General features: G+C 47.5%; 2 protein-coding genes across 2 annotated transcripts; one reads left to right on the top strand and one right to left on the bottom strand.

The window, feature by feature from the left end:
- The first annotated feature begins 5,216 nt into the window (after positions 1-5,216).
- Positions 5,217-9,425, top strand: LOC109741286 (plastidic ATP/ADP-transporter). Its single transcript, XM_020300364.4, has 5 exons — positions 5,217-6,102; positions 7,319-7,588; positions 7,661-7,804; positions 7,893-8,240; positions 8,841-9,425. Exons 1-5 carry the CDS (start codon positions 5,341-5,343, stop codon positions 9,177-9,179), a joined length of 1,863 nt encoding a protein of 620 aa, XP_020155953.1. The 5' UTR covers positions 5,217-5,340; the 3' UTR covers positions 9,180-9,425.
- Positions 9,426-23,382: 13,957 nt separating this feature from the next.
- LOC109741293 (uncharacterized) lies at positions 23,383-25,233 on the bottom strand. The gene is made up of 2 exons (XM_020300369.4): positions 24,498-25,233; positions 23,383-24,373 (listed from the first exon to the last, which is right to left on the bottom strand). Exons 1-2 carry the CDS (start codon positions 25,064-25,066, stop codon positions 23,692-23,694), a joined length of 1,251 nt encoding a protein of 416 aa, XP_020155958.1. The 5' UTR covers positions 25,067-25,233; the 3' UTR covers positions 23,383-23,691.
- Positions 25,234-25,593: the final 360 nt, after the last annotated feature.

Here is a 25,593-nt window from a genome sequence, read left to right as displayed (position 1 = left end):
AAAATCTAATACTCTTGCGATTGCCCACTTTCCAAACATACCCAAATTTAGTAGCCTTAATAGCCCAGAGAATCCCCTTCCAGAAGGGGGAGGCACCCACACTAGAACAGGCAAAAATATTAGGATTATGAATATTATATTTAAAGTCTACTACATTCTTCCAGATCTTACCCTCATCTAGAAGATATCTTTTGCCCCAGGAAGCAAGAAGGCAAAGATTAAAATCAGCCAAATTAGTTATCCCCAGCCCATCAAATTTCTTTTTTGTGGCTAGGGATCCCCAATTAGCAAGATGGTATTTAAAATGCCCCTCATAATCATCCCAGAAACAATGAGCCAATTGGGAATTAATCAGGGCTATAGCCCATTTAGGGAATTTAATAATTCCCATCAGATATGAAGCGATACTAGCCAGGCAGGATTGCACTAAGATTAATCTCTTGCCAAAGGACATATGCCTTCCTCTCCAGCCTGCCCCTCTTTTGATAATTTTGTCAACCACGGGCTGGAGATCCTCTTTTCTAAGTTTATTATAGTGAAGAGGAGCTCCAAGATATCTAATAGGGAAACTACCCAGCTTGCAACCCATGACTTGGGCAAAATTATTAGCCCTGTCAGAATTAATATTAATGGGGACCAAATCACATTTATGGAAGTTGATCCTCAAGCCTAAAATCTGCTCAAAGCAAGATAAGAGACATTTCAAGTTTTTAGCCTGGTCTATATTATCACCCATGAAAAGAAGAGTATCATCTGCATATTGCAGGCTGATTACTCCAGCAGGATTAGTGGGAGGGAAAACTCCCTCTATGAACTTGTTATTAGAAGCCTTGCCTAGTATTCTAGTAAAGACATCAGCTACAAGATTAAACAACAAGGGTGATGCAGGGTCCCCCTGTCTCACTCCTTTACCGGTCAAGAAAAAATCATTGTTCATGTCATTTAACCTGACACCAACAGATCCATTATACAACAAAGACTTAATCTTATTGATCCAGTCTGGGCTAAAGCCCCTTGTGGACATCATATCTACTAGAAACTCCCTATCTACTAAAAACTCCCTATTAAACATGTATTGGACAACTTCCTAACTCAACTTCATGAATCCGAGTTTACAGAACACACAACATGATTTCCCAACTTGCAAAGTTCTCATATTGTCATAGCGCTACCAAGGCACGACGGTTGAAGCTCATGGTGCTCATTGCTCTGAGCGGTGCTCCTCCCCGAAGACCATCTTGTAGGTATTCGATTTCTTTGGCAGATAGATCAACTTGCACCTTCTTTCCCTTATCCCCTATCGAGGATGAGCTCACCATCACCATGGTCATCTAAATCCTAGCATACATTGATATGATCTCACCCTACGTCTCTCCGGCGAAGGACAACACCCTCCCTTGCCAGCTAAGCATGAGAGATAAACAACGAGAGTAGTGATGATGGGCCCTAAGGACGAGCAGCCGTGGTGGCTCACATGTGTGTACGGGCCGCAGGAGGAGGATGACAAGTTGGAATTCTTGCAAGACTTGGTGGATATTCGTGACTTGCACGTTGGGCCTTGGCTCGTGGCCGGTGATTTTAATCTTATTGCTTGGGAGGAGGATAAAAATAATGCCCTAATAAACCGCAGAATGTTGGCGAGATTCCGTACTAAGCTAAACCGACTTGAGCTAAAAGAGCTCTATCTCAATGGGCGGAGGTACACGTGGTCAAATGAAAGAAGAATTGCTACCCTAGAGAAGATCGACCACGTATTCGTCTCCAATGAGTGGGATGAGGCCTACCCAGCCTGCTTTCTTTCGTCTTTGGGTACGGCGATCTCGGATCACTGTCCGCTCATGATTGATATGAATGTGAAAATCAAAACTAAGAGCCATTTCAAGTTCGAATCATTCTGGGTTAAGGCGGAAGGTTTCATGGATGTGGTCAAGCTAGCATGGACCTCAACACCAGCTACCTCAAACAACTATCTAACGCTTCATAATAAGCTTAGAGCAACTGCGGTCAGCTTACAAAGCTGGAGTGACAAATGGATCGGCAATGTGAAGTTGCAAATTGCGATCGCTCTGGAAGTCATTAAACAACTGGATACTGCTATGGAGAGTAGGGTTCTGATGGAAAATGAGCGGGAGCTGCGGAGGTGCTTAAAGAACAAGCTCCTTGGGTTGAGTTCTCTGGAGAGGACGATCGCTAGGCAGAGATCAAGGCTTTTGCAGCTGCGAGAAGGGGATGGAAACACTTGGCTTTTCCACCAGCAAGCCAGCCACAGACAAAGGAAGAACGTCATATGTACGGTTCGGTACAATGGCAACATCTATGCTGGGCAGGATGAGGTTGCATCCGCGGTGGACGCGTACTTTGGTGCGGCATTTGGAGACTCGGAGAGCAGGCATCGCACTCTGAACTTGGACATATTGGGTCTTCCTCATCTTGACTTGTCGCACCTCGAGCTGCCGTTTACGGAGGAGGAGGTAGAGAAGGTGATCAAAAGCATGCCTCTTGACAAAGCTCCGGGACCGGACGGGTTTACTGGAAGGTTCTATGCGGCGTGTTGGAGTATCATCAAGGAGGATTTTATGAGGGCGATGGGTTGCTTTTACAATGGTGATATGAGAGGGCTGGCCTCGATCAATAAATCTCTCGTCTCGCTATTGCCCAAGAAGGAGGGCGCATTGGATGTGAGCGATTTCAGGCCCATCAACCTTGTCCATAGGGCCATCAAGATCTTTGAAAAAGTGTTAGCGTGCCGGTTGGTGGGTGATCTACCCAAGTTGGTTGGAAATCATCAAAGCGCGTTTGTTAAGGGCAGATCGTTACATGATAATTTCATGCTGGTGCAGAGCATGGCAAGGCGCCTACATGCCTTGAAGTGCTCATCTATCTTGCTAAAGCTCGACATATCAAAAGCGTTTGATTCCGTGAAATGGCCCTTCCTTCTTGAGGTGTTGCAGCAACTTGGCTTTGGGCCAAGGTGGAGAGCGTGGATATGTGGGATACTTGCCACTTCTACCACCAAGGTCATGGTGAATGGTGATCCGGGAGATACGAATTGGAACTGCAAAGGGCTGAGACAGGGGGACCCCATCTCCCCTATGCTCTTCATTCTTACCATGGAGCCGCTACAGCGGATGTTTGAGGTGGCTACTAGTAGAGGTGTGTTGACGCCTCTTGCACGTGAGGGCATGATGAAGCGCCTATCCATTTTTGCCGATGATGTAGTACTCTTTGTCAAGCCGAGGCATGTGGATCTGGATGTGTGCAAGTGCATCCTGGAGTTGTTTGGGGAGGCTGTCAGGCTGAAAATTAATATGAACAAATCAGCAGCTCTACCAATTAGGTGTCCGATGAGGAGATAGCAACGACATGCAATGCCCTTCAATGTCCCTTGGGATCGTTCCCAATAAAGTACCTCGGGCTGCCATTATCGCTGAGGAAGCAATCTGCAACACAGTTACAATATTTGGTGGATCATATGGCAAATAGGCTACCGAGGTGGAAGGCAGCTCTAATGCTGAAGAGTGGCCGTCTTACTCTAGTGCAATCTGTGCTGTGTGCCATGCCTATCCATGCAATGATGGCGCTGGATCTACCTATGAAAACTATCGCGGCGATGAATAAGATCTGTCGAGGGTTCTTGTGGAGCAAAAGAGGAGAAGCAAATGGTGGTAACTGCGCGGTTGCATGGGATATGGTGTGCACGCCCAAATGGGCAGGTGGGTTGGGGCTGCCCAACCTTACATGGATGAACGTGGCCATGCAAGCCCGCTGGCCGTGGTTAAAAAGAACAGATGAGACAAGGCCGTGGAGTGAGTTCAAGATCAAGGTGGCCGAGGAAGCAACCATGTTGTGTAATGCAGCCATGAGGTTTACAACACATTCTGGTAGGACAACATTCTTTTGGGAGGACCGATGGCTGGATGGGCGAAGAGTCCAGGAGATTGCTCCTAGAGTGTATGAGTTGATTGCACCACGGACACGAGGAAGGAGGTTAGTTTGCGAAGCTATGGAGAACGGGTCTTGGGCTGCGGACCTTGGCCCCAACCTTGGACCGGATACTTTGCATGAGTTCTTTGCACTTTGGCAAGCAGTTTCTGCTTGGGAAGCTAATGAGGATCTACCGGATGAGATTGCCTGGTCATGGGAGGCGAAGGGACACTTCTCAGTCCGATCGGCTTGTGCGGCTGCTTTTGGCGGAAGGGAGGTCATGCCTACGGCAAATCTAACATGGAAGTCGCGTGCCCCCATGCAGTGCAGATTCTTTACTTGGCTAGCAATGAAGAATCGATGTTGGACATCGGATCGCCTTGCACGGAGGGGTCTACCTCACCAGGATGCGTGCCCGTTCTGCGATCAAGAGGAAGAAACGATCAATCACATAATGCTTACGTGTGTCTTTGCTCGGAGCGCTTGGGCAGCCATCTGTGGCTCGCTGGGCAAACCTGAATGGACACCCTCGCCGAATGATGTGTTGACTGAATGGGCCGTCGGCAAGAAGGGAGTTAACAATGTGGGCACGAAAGATCTACGCACCATTTTCGCGCTTGTTTGGTGGGAGTTGTGGAAGCACCGGAATGCGATTGTCTTTGACGGAGCTCGGCCATCTATTGAGCAACTGTTGCAAAGAGTGCGAGAGGAGGGTGTAGTCTGGTCCTCTGCGGGTCTACTAAAAGGGAATGTAACTCCCTTCTTTTGTAGGGTAGGGAGGTGGGTGAGTGCTGAGGATTAGCATGTAATAGAATTCATGTAACCAACGGTGGAGGCACTCTTTGCCTTTTCTTCTATAATATATGATATGCACACTCGTGCATATTCGAGAAAAAAATGATGGCCCTAACCTCCGTCGGTGGAGTCAAAACCCTATTCTCGCCCTAGGTCATGGCCTCGATATAGGTATTCATCAGGTGCTCTTCTAAAACCTTTTTTTTTGAATAAAACCCTCACCGCCACCAACCACGGAGAAAAGCCCTTGAAGTTGAATTTGAACTGGCTTCCACGTTTTTTTTTTGAATTGGACTTCGGTAACGTGAAAAAGTAGTGGGAGAACTCCTGCTTTGCCCTGAAACAAAACCCACGTGGGGCGGCCGCTTGACGCCGTCTCGTTGCTCCCACCAACCCCAACCCCAGAACCCGAACCAACGGCCAGGATCGTCTCGGGCCCGAAAACCCACGGCCGATCCCGTCCTCATATGGATGCGCCATCTTTTAATACACGCCCAAGCTCGACACCCACTTCCCTCCCTCGGTCCCTCCCCACCTTCCCCCTCCCCCCAATCCGCGCCTTGGTGCGGGCGAGGTAGCGGCGGCGACGAGACGAGCAGAGCAGAGCGCCGCCACCCATCCATGGAGTCGCTCGCCCTCCTCAGCGCTAAGCCCGGCCTCTCTCTCCGCGCGGGGCCCCGCCTCCCCCTCCCGCGACTCCGGGCCACCCGCGCGTCCCTCTCCACCGCGTCCAGCTCCAGGCCCGCCGCCCTCCAAGCCCCGCTCCTCTCGTCGAGGGCCCCCTCCTCGCAGGACGCCGTCCTGGGGTATGGGCTCTTGAAGCGCAGAATCAGTGCTGGCGTCTCTTGCAGCGCGGCGGCCGCGGCCGCGGCGGCGGTGCCCCCGGCACAGCCGGAGGTCAAGAAGTTCCTCGGCGTGGGCCTCCCGACTCTCAAGAAGATCGTGCCCCTGGGCCTGATGTTCTTCTGCATCCTGTTCAACTACACCATCCTTCGGGACACCAAGGACGTGCTGGTGGTCACCGCCAAGGGGAGCAGCGCGGAAATCATCCCCTTCCTCAAGACCTGGGTCAACCTGCCCATGGCCATCGGCTTCATGCTCGCATACTCCAAGCTCTCCGACGTGCTCTCCCGGGAGGCGCTCTTCTACACCGTCATATTCCCATTCATCGCCTTCTTCGGTCTCTTCGGCTTCGTGCTCTACCCGCTCAGGGATGCCATCCATCCCACCGCCCTCGCCGACAAGCTTCTGGCGGCGCTCGGCCCGAGCTTCCTTGGACCGGTAGCTATCCTCAGGATTTGGAGCTTCTGCTTATTCTATGTCATGGCCGAGCTGTGGGGCAGCGTCGTCGTCTCTGTCCTCTTCTGGGGTTTTGCCAACCAGGTGAGTTGCGGCTTTGGTTTTTTCGTTCAACCTTGGAATGTGCAAATGTCACTCCCGTCGTTAGTTTCCAGGCTAATTTTATACAGTAGTTTCGACCGTTCACAGTCAAATATTTGACGGGACGGTTGGTTATTCGAGAACAAAACTTCTCTGTCTCAGAATGGTTAGACGGCTGATGATGACATAAACGGGATGTGCTCTTTGTAGTCGTATTTTGTAGGTCCTGCATTGTAGCATTTCGCTATGGCTGAAACTGTTGGTTGAGGTCTATGTGCTTGTTGCTTTCTGCTACGAATATCGTTTGCTGCATGATTGCCAGCTTCCCAACCTGAATTAGGTTTGAGTTGTTTTCAGTCATCAACTGGTTGTGTATATTTGTTTTATGCAACACCTGGCTGGATATGGTTCGCACCTTCTAACCCCTTCTTAGATAGTTATGAGCAATTTAGTCTTGAGCAAAGCTAATGGTAGGTTTTTGCATTATGACTACTTCTCTTCCAGAATGGAAGGGTACCTTGTTCATACTTGACATGCGCTCATGGACATTTTACTAGCTGCAATTTCTTTTGAGAGAGACAATCAGGACAGCATTTCTGAAACTCACTAAAAATAAGTGTACAGAAGGAGAACAGAGATAATGTCTGAAAATATTCAGCATTGCATTGTCATGCTTAGCACCTGTATGTTTTCAATGGTTCAGTTATCATAATTTAATGGCTATTCTTGTTAAGTTATTATCGCTTCAGATGTGAAACATTCTGTTCTGCAGTCAGTTTTATTGAAAGTACCTCTAAGTGGGAGTGTTCAGAGCACATTAAGAAGACAGAGCTTACGAGCCTGCATTGTGACTTAGGTAGTGAGGGAGTTATGTATCTGAAGACAACACCATAGCGGTGTAGCCAGACACTAATGCCTGCCAGAGGCGAGCAACAGAGGAGGGGGGGGGGGGGGGGGGGGGGGTATCTGAAGAGTAGGAGCTCACTGTTGTAGTTGTTGCCTTGTTGGTTTGACCATGGTGTTTGTATTGCTGTCCTGCTGTCCATTGGAGAGCAGACTGCTAAAGAAAGGGTACCTTTGTGATGGCTTTGTTTGTCCATGTCCTTGTTGTGCCTGCCATATGGAATTTTGAGTTTGAATATTTATTTTATATTTGCTCAGCTTTCTTATTAAATGATAGCCCTTCGTGCTCCAGTTGAGTTGATTAAATCTTTTTCAGATCACCACAGTCGATGAAGCAAAAGAATTCTACCCTCTATTTGGCCTTGGGGCAAATATTGCCCTTATCTTTTCTGGGCGTACTGTGAAGTATTTCTCAAATTTGCGGAAGACAATGGGTCCAGGAGTTGATGGTTGGGAGGTATCTTTGAAAGGAATGATGGGCATAGTGGTACTTCTTGGGCTTGTCATTACTTCCATCTATTGGGGAGTGAACAAACTTGTGTTGAATGATCCTTCTCTTCCAAAATCTGACCACAAGAAGAAAAAGGTCAGTAGAATACTTGAATGTGCTTCCCTTTTTATTACCACTTACATATTCTGATAGCCTTTGTTTCAACAGAACAAACCTAAGCTTAGCATGAAAGAGAGTATGAAAGTTCTGATCTCTTCAAAATACGTGAGGGACCTTGCTACCTTAGTCGTTGCATATGGCATTAGTATCAATCTTGTGGAAGTGACATGGAAATCGAAGCTCAAGGCACAGGTAAATTTTTCCGGCTTTTGTTTTTCTTCTTTCCTTGTACTCCTTTAACCTTTTCATTGCAGTAATGGTTCCTTATTCATTTTGGCAGTTCCCCAGTCCAAACGAGTACTCATCTTTCATGGGTGATTTCTCTACCGCAACTGGAATTGCAACTTTCACGATGATGCTGTTAGGCCGGATTATATTCCAAAGATTTGGCTGGGGGGTGGCTGCCATGATCACCCCCACAGTTTTGTTGGTGACTGGCGTTGGTTTCTTCTCTCTGATTTTGTTTGGGCAACCACTGACTCCCCTGCTTGCCACGTGGGGTATGACCCCTCTTCTTGCGGCTGTTTATGTGGGTGCGTTGCAGAACATATTTAGCAAGAGTGCAAAGTACAGTTTATTCGACCCATGCAAGGAAATGGCCTATATTCCTTTGGATGGAGATATGAAGGTTTGTTCATCCTTCCAGACTCCATTTTTATCTGTGTGATTCCTTGGTAAATTTTCTGTGAAAAAAATATATTCATTTACTGATGTTCTTTTCTGTGTAATGGTATTTCATGTATGTTAATTGGTTGCTTGATATGTGTTTACTCTAGCAAATTCTTGATTAAATATATGTAAATATTAGTAAATAATTTACACATAATTATCGGTTGCTGTCATGCGGAATTTAGTATGGCAACTTGATAATCTGTTCAATTTTCTCAGGACGCAGATGAGATATACCTTTATTAAACATATCAAATCTCATACAGAGCTCAGCATGGTCCTGTAGTTGGATAACCACATTACTTGTTTTTCCCTGCTGTTGAATGTGTTGTCATGTGTTGTAGACTTATATGTACTTTCAACAAGTGCAATTCCTTGCCGCGAGCAGTCTTAGAAGATCAGTGCACATGTAGCCTAGTCCAGTAAACACCATACCATATTCTCCTTCATGTTTCCTGGTTCGCACCATGTTTGGTTAGCTAATTCTCAATTCTTCAGAACTTACTGACTGCACCATTGTTATGCTGCACATGTTAACTTTGGTTCGATCAATTTGCAGTTGAAGGGAAAGGCAGCCATTGATGTTGTCTGCAACCCATTGGGCAAGTCGGGTGGTGCACTGATCCAACAGTTTTTGATCCTGATATTTGGCTCTTTGGCAAACTCGACCCCCTACCTTGGTGGTATACTGTTGGTCATCGTGCTTGCGTGGCTAGGCGCGGCAAGATCATTGGACAAGCAGTTCTCAAGCTTGGCCAAAGAGGATCTCAGAAAGGAGATGTCGAAAGAGAAAGTAGAAACGGCGGCACCCAAGGAACCTGAGTCGGCTACTGATGTATTGGTGGAGCAATCAAATGGAACTGAGAACTCACCATCCGACTCATCTCCAGCTCAATAGACCGGTCAACCTTCTTTGGAGAAGCCATAGGCAGGAGGATACTGGTTACGTTGAGCAGAAATAATGATGAAGGAACGATTGACGATTTCTTTCCAGAGTTTGTAACAGTGAGCAGCATCAAGGTGCTGGTTAGTTTGTAATGGTAAGCAAATTTTGACAACTGGCCTGGTAGGCCTGGTGAGCCGGTGTGGAAATTCAACCATTGTTGCAATTACAACACACAGATTTTTATTGTGTTCTCGCAAAGTTTCTGTCACACGGGCTCAGAACTTTACCATGTCATTGGTGCCTGGTCTCATTTCCGCTGGAATTGAACTGCTACTCTCTATAGGCAGGAGCAAGCAATGAATTCAGCATGTCCAACGGTAAGCCAACTATGATATCTTGCAAGTCCGGCGACGGATTTTGTGTTTGCCATTGTAAAGCTCGAATCGTATCAAACTTGCAATCTCGCCTCATGTTGACACTTTGTGTCCGATTCGACTATGACAGACAAGCAGAGCATTAGCAGCGGCTGGCCGAGAGCCGAGAGGGCAAAGTAGCAGAAACATGTGAGCCCATCCTTTTGTTGCCCATTTCTAGGTCGTCTCATAGGGCGGCCCAAGTGGTGGGATGATGATGTGATCACACAAATAGCAAACCCCATGTACACACTCTACATATAGGAGGACGAGATTGCATGTACGTGCGTGCAATATTTGCCAGATGAATTGATCCGGAAATCGTGTCATATTCCTCGTGGCGATCGAGTGAGATCTCCAGCCATGTCCCTCGCCTGACCCATGCTTTTCGGTCTATATGCGTGGCTGCTTGCTCGTTCTGTTGATAGTATTTGCTTAAATTGCTTCCTTTCTTGTTTTTTTGCTGTTGTAACGAGTGTTTTGGTCGTCCCATTAGCGGATAATTCCGCGCGCGTAAAGCCTAAATGCGCGGGTCGTAGAACCTGGGATGGGAGTCCTTGTGCTGCTTTATGCAAAAGCTAAAGAGGACGTGGACGGATCACCTAAATTCGGACGCCAAAACCACACACATCCTCCTCAGCGCTCATGTACAACGGCTAGTGCTTACGCTTTGCTCGTCTACTCCCTCGCGGGTACAGCTACAGAAGCTCTTGTGACCAGTTTTCTCCGCCTAGTCCTTCTCAATATTCTCCATCACACAACACGTGATTTGACATTAAGCAGTTAAGCGGCAACGTCGGCAAAGAAGCCGTCGAACAGTCCAGAAACCTCCCCCATCCCATCTGACACGAGAATGACGTTGCATTATGATGGGTTAATACCATACCCGATTCATTAAATTTCTCCCCGCACAAAATATATTGTGATTACTCTGTACTACACGATGGCTGCAGAATGCGGCATTGGCGCAGTTACCAAAACTTGCATTTACTCTGCACATCCATTTTTCGCAAATTATACGCAAGTGTATGTGTGTGTGGGAGGGGGCTTTGTGGGTGCCCAGACATCTACCACACAGGACTTCGACACCCTCGGTCCACCCAAAACCAAGGCGGAGCGCGCTCATTTGGAATGGTCTGCACTATATTTCATATCAAAACCCGCGCTTTCCCCACCCTCTTTGCCGTTCGTCGCCGCCTGGCTCTCCGTTCGAAGAGCTGCGGGAGCCGGCGGAGGCGGAAGATCCACAGGTGATGGCCCGCCCTCAAGATCAACTTGGCGACACGACAAGCCTGCCACCCTAAAAAGAGAACAAAGGATCAAGATTGGGAAATGGATGGCAAAAAGAAGGGCGTCAGGTGGAGACGGGGGTGCCGGCACCGCCGTCAATGCACACGCCGTCCCTGGCCAGAGCAGTTTCAGCCGCCCTACTACTACGTCACCAACCAACTCGGACGACACCAACAGTCCCCAGCCCCCGCCGCAGGGGTTTGGCTGGGAGGGATGGGGGAGGGGGCGCCCCCACCGTCTTCCATGAATACGCCGCCCCTGGCCAGAGCAGTTTCAGCCGCCCTACTTCTACGTCGCCAACCAGCCCGCGACCGCTGCCGTTGGGTACATTCCGTATTGCGTCAAACTCAATGCACCGTTCCAGTTTGCTTACTTGACGTCGACGCAGCTTGTCCAGTCATGGACATCGGGCGTGAATCAGCTGGCTCTCTATTCTCCGGTTTGTCTCAATCAGGCGCGACGACGTATGATGACACATACAGGGTGATGATGGAGATGATCCATGACGGAGGCGAAGGCTACTTTGAGGATGGACAAGTGGATGACTCCCAGCTAGAGGCATACACCCAGCAGTCGGGCACGTACACCACGCAACCGAAGGAGGACATGTACGTTGACGAGACGAGCCTTGATCTGTACAATTGGCCGACCGATCCAAAGAAGAGGGGTAGAGAAGAAAGTTTCAAGTTGAGGGAGGGCGAACTGTTGTGGGATGCATGGTTGGCCACTAGCATTGATCCATCCTAAGACATGGAGCAAAACGACGCAACATTTGGTGCAATATTCATTCTTGGTTCCATAAGCATAAGTATTTCGAGCTCTACCACAAGGAAGTCATCGAAATCATGGGCCAAAGTCGCTCAACCTGGCACACCATCAAAAATTATATGAGCATGTAAGGATCGAGAAGAGGGGTCTAGAGGGGGGGCTGATTAAACCATTAACAAGTAAAAGTGGCAGCTTTTAGTTTCTTCAAGTTAACATTGAGTTTAGCACATATTAATGGGCACACAATACATTTTACACAAGCATAGCAAGAGTGTGAGCAGCGGAAAGAGTAAACCATGCAAGTGCAAGAATGTAAGGGGTGGGAATGGAGTGTGCAAACACAATGGAGATGCGGAGGATTTTTGGTGTGGTTCTGATAGGTGGTGCTATCGTACGTCCACGTTGATGGAGACTTTAACCCACGAAGGGTAACAATTGCGTGAGTCCACGGAGGGCTCCACCCACGAAGGGTCCACGAAGAAGCAACCTTTTCTATCCCACCACGGCCATCGCCCACGAAGGACTTGCCTCACTAGGGTAGATCTTCACGAAGTAGGCGATCTCCTTGCCCTTACAAATTTCTTGGTTCAACTCCACATCTTGTCGGAGGCTCCCAAGCGACACCTAACCAATCTACGAGACACCACTCTCCAAAAGGTAATAGACTGTGTGTTGATGATGAAGTCCTTGCTCTTATGCTTCAAATGATAGTCTCACCAACACTCAACTCTCTCTCACAGATTTGGCTATGGTGAAAGAAGGATTTGAGTGGAAAGCAACTTGGGGAAGGCTAGAAATCAAGGTTCAAATGGTAGGAATGTAATCTCTTGATCTCAACACATGAGTAGATGGTTCTCTCTCAGAAAATGTATGGCGAAAGTGTAGGCACGTTCTGATGGCTCTCTTACTTAGTAAGAGGGGGTGGAGGGGTATATATAGCCTCCACATAAAATTCAACCGTTACACACTTTTGACCCATCTCGATGGCACCGATCTGTAAAAAATATGAACGTTATAATCTCGGTGGGACCGACGGAAACAACTCGGTAGGACCGATGTGCTAGGGCTTAGGGCAAACCTCAACTCGGTGGCACCGATTGCATCATCTCGGTGAGACCGAAGTGAAGCAATAAGGCAACAAAGAATCAGTCAAGCCAACTCGGTGGGACCGATTGCAACATCTAGGTGAGACCGAGAGAGCGCTGGCAATGCCATCTTGGTGGGACGGAGGTCCATATCGGTTGAACCGAATTGTTAGGGTTTTGGCAGTGGCTAAGTCCAGGTGAACTCGGTGGCTCCGGGTAGGAAATATCGGTGGGGTCGAGTTGGGAATTAGGGTTTGGACATATTTGGATAGAGAAAGTGGGTGAGGGTTTGGAGCAATATCACTAAGCACTTGAGCAACAAGACCATGAAGAAACACCTCATCCCCTTTTAATAGTATTGGCTTTCCTATGGACTCAATGTGATCTTGGATAACTTAAACAAAGATGAAGAGTCTTGAGATTTTGCTAATCCTTGTCCTTAGCATTTTGAAGGGGTCCACAATCCTCTTGTCCTTGCCACGCCACGGTTGAACTTATCTGAAATATACTAGATAAAACTATTAGTCCAACAAGAGATATGTTGACATTAATTACCAAAATCACCCAGGGAGCACTTGTGCTTTCAATCTCCCCCTTTTTGGTAATTGATGACAACATACATCAAAGCTTCAATTAATGATATGATGAGTAGTACATAAAGCTTTGGAGGAACATGTAACTTGCATAGGATCCCCCTACATGTGTGCAGCCATGCAATGATAGACTTAGAAGACATGTGAATGCACAACATGGCAGAGTAAACAATAAGCTACATGTATCTTGACTATATGCATCAAAGTGAAAAGTAATGAGAAATGTACCTTCATGTTTATGATTCCCTCTTGCAAACAATATGTGCAAAAACCAAGAGATCATCATGCCCATGAGTGAGATGCATATACTTACCTTGTGGTCCTTGAACTGACTCTTGAAGAAGCAAGCTTGAGAAAATAGGGTTAGGAAACACAAGAGAACTTCAAGAAAGAGACTTTAAGACCCACAAGAGTACCAAGACTAGGATGGCATATAATGGGATAGTATCACAAAGTGAATACTTCTATTGAATATGTACATACCCCCAAAGAGTTAAGAATTTACGATGAATTTCCAAGGATTTTTCTCCCCTAAGCATGGACTTCCTCTCCCGCCTGAATCTAGTATTGGATAATGGGAGAAGGTAAGGTAAGATAAAATCAGATCAGAAAAGAATCAGAGCAGATAAACAGAAATGAATCAGAGCAGATAAAGGCTCAAATGAAATAACTTAAATGTCTTTCCCCTCTTAAAGACATGCAAATTCTCTTCTCTTATGAAAGTGCATCTCTCTTCCTTTCTTAGACTAGTTCTGTAAGGATAAGCTTTGATGTGCTCTCTCTCTCCCCCTTTGACATCAATTTCCAAGAAGGGTAGCCTTCGTGGATATGAGTCAAGTGAGTGTGGTCCTTGAGAGACACAATTCAATAGAATGCGGCTTAAGATGCAGGTAGAGGGAAAGAATGATTGAGTGAAGCTGAAAGCAAATTATCAATGTAAGATGACAAAATGTTTTCTCAGCAGTGAAATCGGTGACACCAATTCATATTGGTCGGTGACTCCGAGATGAGGCAGCCACAGACAGAGGATATCAGAGAGACCGAGTTAGTCCATTTCGGTTGAACCGATGAACTGTGTACAAGTAGTACTTGTGTTTTGGTTTGGTCGATAGGCTTGGATCGGTGGAACCGAGTTCAATGCAGAGGAAAGATTTTGTCAACTCAGCTCACTTGCAAATGAAATTTCACAAGGATTTTCAAGGAATTTGAGAAAGTTTGCAATGAATTAAAACTTAGAGAAACTGACAGAGAAATAGAAAAGAGAAGGATCTACATGAATTTGTTTTGTTAAAGAAAAAGAGATTCACTCTAGCAAGAGAAATGCAAAGAAAATGCAACTAAGAAGGGGAACACTAGAGAACTTCATCTAGAGATAGTCGGCAACATAGTCACCTATGTTAGTGTATATTGACTTAGGAGTCAAGTGGGATCACTTGATTATAGGTCATACTCATCATTAAGCTCAAAATGGGGTTGCCATTTTTCAATTAAGCATTTCAATGTTTTCTCATCTTGTTGAGTTGCTTTGGATCATGTCTTGGAGCAAAGCTTCTCTAAGATGGAAAGACACACCTTGGGTTTGTTATTGAATTTGATCATGTAGTTGAACTCGTGGTGGATGCTCAATGTTGAATTTGTCCATCAAGAGTTGGGAGCATCCCTTGGATTTTGAAGCTCATCTTCCTAGATGGGTTAGTCTTGCAAGGAATAGCACTTGTGTATCTAAATTGACAGGCGTGAAGTTCATCATATAGAAATCTTCAAAGGATATGTTGAATGTGTTCATGCTTCCTTGATTTCACCAACCAAAGCATAGATACTTGGTCATGACAAGATTGCTCAAGGTGTGAGTGGTTTGCAATCTTGCGGAATGAGGCTCATCTAAGTACCTACAATAGTTAGATACCATACAAGGGTGCAAATATATCCAAGATAAATGATCTTCATCATAAGAGAAATATCAAGGATTAGTCACATAAGCTCATGCCCTGCATGTATCCAAAAGAGTTTCTACTCCAAATTTGAGGCATCAATGATGTTCAATTCACTTCTCAAATGACAAAATATCTTCTCATCAAGAGGTTTGGTGAAGATATCCTCCAATTGCTTGTCGGTACGAACATGCTTAAGATTAAGGTCTCCTTTAGCAACATGATCTCGAATAAAATGATGATGAACTTCAATATGCTTAGTTCGAGAATGTTGCACGAGATTGTGAGCAATCTTAATAGCACTCTCATTGTCACATAGCAATGGAACATTTCTCACATGTATCCCATAATCTTTAAGAGTTTGGGTCATCCAAAGTAATTGAGCACAACATGATCCCGCGGTAATGTATTCCACTTCGGCGGTGGATAATGATACCGAGTTTTGTTTCTTGGAAGACCAAGAGACAAGGGATCTACCAAGAAATTGACATGTACCTGAAGTGGACTTCCTATCAACCTTGTCACTGGCATAGTCCGAGTTGGAATAGCGAACAAGATCAAAAGATGACCTCTTAGGGTACCGAATGCCAAAATTTGGTGTATGAATCAAACATCTCACTATCCTTTTCACGGCCTTAAGATGACATTCTCTAGGAGCAGCTTGATATCATGCACACATGCACACACTTAGCATAATATCGGGACGGGAGGCACAAAGATATAATAATGAACCAATCATAGATCGGTAAACCTTTTGGTCAACCGGGTTGCCATCCTTAGTCAAGTCAAGATGTCCACTAGTAGGCATGGGTGTTTTCATACCTTTGCTTTCTTGCATGTTGAACTTCTTGAAAAGATCCTTGGTATACTTTGTTTGTGAGACAAAGGTACGTACCTTCCTTAGTTTGCTTGATTTGCAAGCCAAGGAAGAATTTGAGTTCACTAATCATAGACATCTCAAACTTCTCCGACACTACCCTTCCAAACTTTTCACTAAAATGGGGGTCAGTAGAACCGAATATGATATCATTGACACAAATTTGGGACACAAAGAATTCTCCATCAACCCTTTTTGTTAAAAGAGTTGAATCAATTTTCCCAATTTCAAATCCCTTCGCATTAAGAAACTTAGTTAAGCATTTGTACCAAGCTCTAGGTGCTTGTTTAAGACCATAAAGAGCTTTGTGAAGTTTGTAGACATGATTAGGTTTCTTGGGATTAACAAAGCTGGGAGGTTGTTTAACATAAACTTCCTCCTCAATTTCACCATTTAGAAAAGCACTTTTAATACCCATTTGGTATAAAGTGATATCATGGTGATTGGCATAAGCAAGTAAAATGCAAATGGACTCAAGTCTAGCAACGGGGGCATATGTCTCACCATAGTCCATACCTTCGACTTGAGTGTAGCCTTGAGCAACGAGACGAGCCTTGTTGCGTACAACTTGTCCATCCTCATCTTGCTTACCTCGGAACACCCATTTTGTACCAATAATGTTTTGATCATCCTTGGGATTTTCTACCAATGTCCACACTTGATTCCCTTCAAAGTTCTGGAGCTCTTCGTGTATAGCATTTATCCAATCCGGGTCCTCAAGGGCTTCCTCCGCCTTCATAGGTTCAATACTAGAAATGAATGTGCAATGTTCACAAAAGTTAGCCAAACGAATTTTAGAGCGAGTGATTCTCCCGGTGTTGATGTCGTCGAGGATTTGTTCAACGGGATGATTCTTTGGGACTCTTGCTCTAACTCGTGAGAGCTTTTGCTTGGGTTGTGGTGGAACATCATCATCATCATCATCATCATCTTCTTCTTCTTCTTCTTCTTCATTGTTGGTGGCGTTGTCATTCGCTTGTGGAGGTGGAGAAGGAGGTCAAGGTGGATCATCTTGACATACTTCCTCATTTCCTTCGTCTTGACGTGTTCCACTTGTGGATGCCTCCATGTCAAACTTGTGGTTCACCTTGATGTGAAGTTGATGCTTCCACTTGAATGGACGAAGTGCTCTCCTTCACCTCCATTGGGGGAATCTTGCCAATAGACAAATCCGGAATTGCTTCTGAAGGGTCTTTGCCCCCTACATCAATTGTCAATTGCTCTAGTTGCGAGCCGTTAGATTCGTCAAACTTCACATCTACCGTCTCTTCAACCTTTCGGGTGAAATTGTTGTAGACACGGTAAGTGCGAGAGTTTGAGCCGTAACCGAGTAGAAAACCTTCATGAGATTTAGGAGAAAATTTCAAACGACGATGCTTATCAAGAATCTAGCACTTTGAGCCGAATACTCAAAAGTATCCAACTTGGGGTTTGTTACCAGTGAGTAGCTTGTATGCCGCTTTACCAAGAAGCTTGTGAAGATATAGTCGATTTGTAGCATGATGGGCTGTTTCAACTGCTTCCGCCCAAAAGTGTCTTGGCGTCTTGTATTCATCAAGCATCGTTCTTGCCATCTCAATAAGAGTCCGGTTCTTCCTCTCAACGACTCCATTTTGTTGAGGTGTGTACGTAGCTGAGAACTCATGTGAAATCCCTTCTTTGTCAAGAAAGGTATCCACATTAGCGTTCTTGAACTCCGTTCCGTTATTGCTTCGAACCTTCTTGATCTTCACTTCAAATTGATTTTGGGCCTTCTTTGCAAAGTTCTTGAAGATCTTTTGGACCCGTGATTTGTCATCAAGAAACAACACCCACGTGAATCTGGAAAAATCATCAACAATGACCAAACAAAAGAGTTACCACCAAGGCTCTTATAAGCATTGGGACTGAAGAGGTCCATATGAAGTAGCTCAAGTGGTCTTCTCGTGGTCATGATGTTCTTCATGGGATGGCCTCCTCCAACTTGTTTTCCTGCTTGACACGCACTACAAAGTCTATCCTTGTCAAATATAACATTTTTAACATCAAGGATACGATCATCTTTAATAAGTTTGTCAAGATTTTGCATGCCAACATGTTCTAATCTTCTATGCCATAACCAACCTTTAGAAGATTTTGCAATTAAACAAGTATGAGGTTTGGCTCTTTTAGTGAAATCAATAATGTATAGATCACCTCTACGAGTACCGATAAAGACCATATTATGATTATCTCAATGAAACACTTGGCAATCTACTTCGGTAAATAGAACATTAAAACCAAAGTCGGCTAGTCTAGATACGGAAAGAAGATTGTAACCAAGAGATTCAACAAGCATAACATTTTGAATGGAGCTATCATTGGATATGGCCACCTTACCAAGGCCAAGTACCTTACCCTTGGAGTTGTCTCCAAAAGTTACATACTTGCATGGTCCATCATTTTTGGCAAGCTCACGGAACATGTCTTTATCTCTGGTCATGTGATCGGTACATCCACTATCAAGAATCCACTCTTTTCCTCCGGCCATATAGTCACGAAGATTAGCCATGATATTTCTCATAGTCTTCTCATAATCAATATCATTCTCTTCGTCTTCATCATAATAACCATGCTCAATATCACCACCATCATCATGTATATGATCATCACCTAGGTCAAGTGATTCGTTAGATTTATGACCATGACAATGTGCAAGTTGATGAATTCTAATGGTTTCCATGATAATGTCGCTAATGGTTCCAACGTCACCCTTAGCACGCATAAGATCACGGAGCTCAAATAGGCATTCATCAAACTTGGGATCACTAGGTTTCATCTTTTGAAAAGCAATGGACTTTTGAAGAATTTCATTAGATTTTGCAAAGAGTAATTTGGAAAGCGTTCCTCAAGATATTTCCATATGGTGTACGTGCATTCAAAGGTAGGTAAGCAAACAAACACATTTCTAGGTAAGCCTCTAATGATAAGATCAACCGTTCTAATATTGCAAACCATGTCAAGATACTCATTGGGGGTAGGATGCAAAGGATCAATAGGAGGCACATAAGGACAAAGAATATACTTGCTCAAATTATATTCATTGAAGATCTCAAGCATTTCGTTTTTCCATGAACCATAAAACTCCCCATCAAGAATACGCACTCTACGTCTAATACTCCCGAACGTAGACTCATTCATCTTCCTCCAATGGCGATTAAACCAAAGCAATGAAAACCAATGCTCTGATACCAATTGCAAGGATCGAGAAGAGGGGTCTAGAGGGGGGTGACTAGACCCTTAACAAGTAAAAGTGGCAGTTTTTAGTTTCTTCAAGTTAAGGTTGAGTTTAGCACATATTAATGGGCACACAATACATTTTACACAAGCATAGCAAGAGTATGAGCAGCGAAAGAGTAAAGCATGCAAGTGCGAGAATGTAAGGGGTGGGAATAGAGTGTGCAAACGCAATGGAGACGTGGAGAATTTTTGGCGTGGTAGGTGGTGCTATCATACGTCCACTTTGATGGAGACTTCAACCCATGAAGGGTAACAGTTGCGCGAGTCCACGGAGGGCTCCACCCACGAAGGGTCCACGAAGAAGCAACCTTGTCTATCCCACCATGGCCATCACCCACGAAGGACTTGCCTCACTCGATAGATCTTCGCGAAGTAGGCGATCTCCTTGCCCTTACAAACTTCCTGGTTCAACTCCACATGTTGTCGGAGGCTCCCAAGCGACACCTAACCAATCTAGGAGACACCACTCTCCAACAGGTAATAGACGGTGTGTTGATGATGAACTCATTGCTCTTGTGCTTCAACTGATAGTCTCCTCAACACTCAACTCTCTCTCACAGATTTGGTTATGGTGGAAGAAGGATTTGAGTGGAAAGCAACTTAGGGAAGGCTAGAAATCAAGGTTCAAATGGTACGAACGGAATCTCTTGATCTCAACACATGAGTAGGTGGTTCTCTCTCAGAAAATGTATGGTGAAAGTGTAGGCACGTTCCGATGGCTCTCTTATTTAGTAAGAGGGGGTGGAGGGGTATATATAGCCTCCACACAAAATCCAACCGTTACACACTTTTGACCCATCTCGGTGGCACCGATCAGTAAACTCGGTGGCACCGATCTATACAAAAATATGAATGTTAGGAATCTCGGTGGGACCGATGTGCTAGGGCCTAGGGCTAACCTCAACTCGGTGACACCGATTGCATCATCTTGGTGAGACCGAAGTGAAGCAATAAGGCAACAGAGAATCAGTCAAACCAACTCGGTGCGACCGACTGCAACATCTCGGTGAGAGCGAAGTGAATGCAACAAGTCACAGAGCATCGGCAAGGCCATCTCGGTGGGACCGGGATCCATATCGGTGGAACCGAATTGTGAGGGTTTTGGCAGTGGCTAAGTCTAGGTGAACTCGGTGGCTCCGGGTAGGAAATATCGGTGGGGCCGAGTTGGGAATTAGGGTTTACATATTTGGATAGAGAAAGTGGCTGAGGGTTTTGGAGCAATATCACTAAGCACTTGAGCAACAAGACTATTAAGCAACACTTCATCCCCTTTTAATAGTATTGGCTTTCCTATGGACTCAATGTGATCTCGGATCACTTAAATAAAGATGAAGTGTCTTGAGCTTTTGCCAATCCTTGTCCTTAGCATTTTTAAGGGGTCCACAATCCTATTGTCCTTGCCACGCCACTGTTGAACTTATTTGAAATATACTAGATAAGACTATTAGTCCAACAAGAGATATGTTGACATTAATTACCAAAATCACCCAGGGAGCACTTGTGCTTTCAGAGCAAGTATTGCGGCCACATAAAAAAACTACTCAACCGATAGCCAAGTGGTGCACAAATCTATGAGCAAGTAAGTCGTTCTGTGTGTTGGTTATTTTACCGAATATGCAACTTGTTGGCCGGATATACTCCATGTGTTGGTCATTTGGCTGGATATGCGCACTTTGTTGGCAATGTCTTTGTTTGCTAGACTTTCCGTGCATGCACACTGTATTTGAAGGTGTAGAAGAAGATCTTCGTCCTCATGCATTGTTGGTTGAAGTTGAATGCGCAACATTAGTGGCAACTATCCATTGCCAATTCCATTAAGACCGCTGACATCGCCGATGAAGACAAATCGGTGTCCAGCCGACCAAAGAAAAGAGCCGCATAAAACGGTTAAAAGGGGGTTCCGAAGAAAGAAGTGGGAGGAGAAGGAGAAGCAAGAAGGGGAGACAACCAAGATGAAGGAGAAGCAAGAAGGTTTGAGAACATCTTGGCGAAGGAGGAGTCATGTTCAAGCGCTACGATGTCAAGGAGGAAAAGAAGGTGGAGATGTTTAACATCTTGATGACTACGGCCGAGAAGAATATTAACCTCAAAATGCTATTTTTTGCATGGACTCAAACTTTTGTGGTCGGGCACATGTAAAAATTATGAACATCCACGTCTTTTTATCATGCCCAAGTTCCATTAACATCGTACTCTAATTTGCTCATGGCTATGTATTTGAAATGACGGATGGCTGATCTGTACAGACATTTACGGTTGGATGGCTCACTCTTATATATGTGTTCATGGACACGTCTGTGGACGAATAATGTGTCTGTTCTAGAGGTTAGCGGCATCTCCAACAACGACCCTCAAACCGCTCGCATACGTCCGGGCCGTGTGATCCGAATGTGTTGTGCCATCCAATGCGGTCCTGCATCGGTCCGCGGGATGGTCCGGACGCACTTTCCCCCGCAAACCGAAGACAAACGAGGGGGAGTACTTTTCTGGCGTCCGGACATCACCCATGCCCGCTTCTGACTGCCCCGGCCCACCCAAACCCCCACCTCGCTCGCCCGCGCGCGTTCCCGCCCAGCGCCAGCTGCCCGTATTCATGCCAATGTGGAGCGGCCGCTTCACATTGAAGCCGGCTGCAGAGCGGACGCGACCTCTCATTGCCTCCAGCATTGAAGCGGCGCGCCGGCCGAGGGCGCTGCCCGTGACGCGTCCTCGATGTCCGCACCAATTCAATGCTGGAGATGCATTACTGGACGGGACGAAACGGATATCTACCACGCCCGTTCAATGCCCTGTCCGTCTGTATGCCATCATTAAGAAGGTCCGCTAGCCAAGAAACCCACTTCGGCGTCGTGCATTGACGAACACGGACACCTGGCCTCACCGGAGTCCCCTATTTAAAGGCGGCCATACCCAGCTAACTCCACACCACAACACAAGCCGCTCCACATCCTCCTCCCTTGTACCCCATCTGCGATGACTGTAGGCGGTGAATCTCTGTGGGAGAGCCTTTCCACGGAGATGAAGCAGGAGGTGGCCGCCCTTGCGGCTGCCTGGCAGAGCCGCCGTGCCATGAGGATCAAGGCCAGCTTGCCGTCCAACTCGCCCGAGGTCTCCGATGATGAGGACGACTCCACGGTGGAGACGGGCTCCGACGACACCGCACCGGAGCCCGCACCTGTGCACGCCGGCTGGTGCAGGATGAACATCGGTACAACATGTTCTTCCTGGAGCGAGGAGGCCGTGGCGAACCCCAACTTCGTCGCGGAGCAGGGTGGGATCTACGAGGCCGTCCGCGCTCAAGCCGCTGCTCGCCAAGAAGCAGCCGCCGCGCCTCCAGGCGACCGCGAAGGAGAACAACGCCGCCTCCTACGCACCGTCGACGAACTATCAGGCGGCCTGGTGGGACGACGACAGCGCAAGCGCCACCATTTCCATCGTGGACCTGACGTCCATCAGTGACGGACAAGGCGGGGACTCCTCCGAGAATGAGTAGGGCACGAGAGGCAGCAAGACCTTGTGTCCCATGTGGGCTGGTCCGTCTCCCGTGTTCTATCTTCCTTGCCGGAGACCGCAACTTCACTTCATCGGTCTTATCGCCGGTGCTCATAGAGACGTCGGATAGAGGAGGCAGTCCAAGGAAGGGAACAACAAGGGCTTGGACGCCGGCAGCTGCTGGAATTTCTTTTGTTTGAAATGTAATGAAAATCTACTGTGTTTACATGAATAGCGTTCGGTTTATATAAAATCCGCCGTGTTTGCACGAACTTCGTCCGGTTGGTTTATAAAATTGTTGACATGTATGGAAGCAGCTTGAAAGACGCCCTTCCACATCCGTGTCCGCGGATTGATCCTCTGTTCACGGCCGGATGCGGGACTCTGTTCACGGTCGGATGCGGGATAAAATTTATGGGTCGTCATTAGAGATGCCCTTAGTAGACAGTAACTGATAGCATAGCACGTTCTCTCTTGGCCCCCGGACGTGAACACGAAAGATACACGATTTTCTAGGTACATACCGTATTTTTTTTCTTAGGAAGGCACATACCAGATTTATGAACACGGACACACCACTCCTTATCTAACACACTCACGCCATCACTTGTCCGCATCAACCAAGCTATCACACAGGATCATGTCGACGGCCCCAGCGGCATGGAGGGGAGAACAGAGAAGGTACCACTCGGATGATCGTGGGGGCCTTTGTTGCCACGCCTGGCCAAACACCTCTCCCATGAACAATAATCCCACACGCTACCTTGCCCACTGTACGTACAGACACAAGCAACACGTACGGCCGAGACGGTCCGGTTCAGCGGCAGATGGTTGGCGCCGGCGGCCAGAGACGCGAGAAGGTGGACGACACGGCGATGCCGGCCATGTTGAGGCCCTTGGCGCCGCCCCAGTCCGGCACGGGCACCCACCTCCACTCGCCGCGCGCGCGGTCGTACGACAGCCACACGAGGTCCCACGCGCCCCTGCAGTTGGAGATGAGCACCAGCCTCAAGACGCCCTCCCTCTCCGCCAGCAGCCCCGTCATCACGGCGTACGGCTTCCTGAACCCTTCGATGAGCTCGCCCGGCACCGTGGACACCAGCTGCCAGTCACCCCCGACCTCCGGCCCGAGCCCATACAGGTCCACACCCGCCACCAACTTCACCCGAGTCCGGCTCGGCTCATCGATCACCGTTGATCGGACCACCACGGCGCTGCCGTCGCCGTACACGTGGAGCCGATCACCGTGGCCGCCGGCGTTCGGGTTGTGCGGGAACCCCGGCCGAAAGAAGACCGGTCTGTCGACGCCCGGGCCTGAGTACACCATCACGCAGTCCGGCCCGGCGTGGGCAGCGCACAGGTACGTGCCGTCCCCGTCGGGACCTGCCGGTGCGGCGGGACCATTTGCCAGCACCGCCTCCGATGACTGCCACGCGTCGGTGTCAGACTGGTACTCGAAGAGAACGGGCGTGTTGTTCACCATCTCGGCGAAGAGAAACCTTGTTGGAGAGGAAAAAAAAAGAAAGTTGAAACGTATCATCATCGTCAAGGTTAGTGCTGTTTTTTACAAAGAAAATAAAAGAGGATTTCCAGAGTCCTCCACCGAAAGAAAAGGACGTGTACCTAAACTGGCTTGATCCGGGGGGATCGGCCACGAGCTTGAGGCCGAAGCGACGCCAGGACGAGGTGCCGCGGGGGCCGAGCGGGGACGGCGGGAGCCGGCGGGCCGACTGGGCCGAGAGGTCAACCACCACGAGCTCGCGGCGGCCGTTGGCGGCGAACAGGAAGGAGCTGCCGGAGGCGGCGAGGAAGTAGAGGTCCTCTCCCGGGGGCACGGCGGGGGAGATGATGTCCGAGACGGGGATGCGGAACCAGCGGCCGGACGGCCCGTGGAAGCCCCGTAGCGCGGCGCCGCGGGGCGGGAGCTTCTTGAACACGAGGAGCCACGCGGCGGCCGGGGCGGGGCCGGACGAGACGGAGGACAGGTGGTAGAAGCGGCGGAAGTCCGGGGAGGAGATGAGGTGGGACAGGGGACGGGCGACGGAGCGGACGCGGAGCAGCTCCGGGAGCGCGAGGCGGATGAGGATCTCGTGGAGGAGCTCCGACGGCAGGAGCAGCAGGGTCCCGAGGGCCGTGGTGGCGGTGCTCGCCGCGGAGGAGTGGTGGTCGCCGGCGAGGTGGTGGTCGGACATGGGAGGGGTTTGTTGAGGTTTAATTTCTTGGGGATGGGGATCGGGATTGTTGGTTTGGGAGACAAGTTTGCCGGGTCTTGCTCTTTATACAGGGCTGGCGAGACGGTTTTTCGGTTGTTTGACCTGGTGCGCTAAATCTCTACTTCATCGGGTTCTGGATTTCTTTCTTGTGGACAGGGATGAAAGAGTGATGTTTTATAGGGCTCAGCTCACTTTATTCTACACGAGAAAAAGGAATTCTCTTGTGTTCTCTGCTCTCCGGACGGTGCGTGATCCCACTAAAATGGTTCATCTCGGAATGTGATGCATGTGTCGTTAGTGAGAGTATGCAAAAAACCACCACAATGTCATTAGCAGCAAACCACTACATTACATTTCATCGTAAAAATCACCGCACCAGAAAAATTGACCGTGATAAAGAAAACACCAATGATGAATGCTAATCGGTTTGATTACTTCACCAATTGCTACAGGCCTACTCGCAAGGACGCATTACTTCACTAATTGCTCTGGCCCGATCGTCGGGA

The sequence above is a fragment of the Aegilops tauschii genome, chromosome 3, assembly GCF_002575655.3.
Source record: "Aegilops tauschii subsp. strangulata cultivar AL8/78 chromosome 3, Aet v6.0, whole genome shotgun sequence".
In the NCBI taxonomy this organism is placed as follows: Eukaryota; Viridiplantae; Streptophyta; class Magnoliopsida; order Poales; family Poaceae; genus Aegilops; species Aegilops tauschii.
This window is presented reverse-complemented; position numbering and strand designations above follow the sequence as displayed.

Coding starts and splice junctions, on each gene's coding strand:
- LOC109741286 (XM_020300364.4), top strand. CDS start 5,341: ATGGAGTCGCTCGCCCTCCTCAGCGCTAAGCCCGGCCTCTCTCTCCGC. Junction 7,589..7,660: donor CTGACCACAAGAAGAAAAAG/GTCAGTAGAATA, acceptor TTGTTTCAACAG/AACAAACCTAAGCTTAGCAT. Junction 8,241..8,840: donor CTTTGGATGGAGATATGAAG/GTTTGTTCATCC, acceptor ATCAATTTGCAG/TTGAAGGGAAAGGCAGCCAT.
- LOC109741293 (XM_020300369.4), bottom strand. CDS start 25,066: ATGTCCGACCACCACCTCGCCGGCGACCACCACTCCTCCGCGGCGAGC. Junction 24,374..24,497: donor CCCGGATCAAGCCAGTTTAG/GTACACGTCCTT, acceptor CTCTCCAACAAG/GTTTCTCTTCGCCGAGATGG.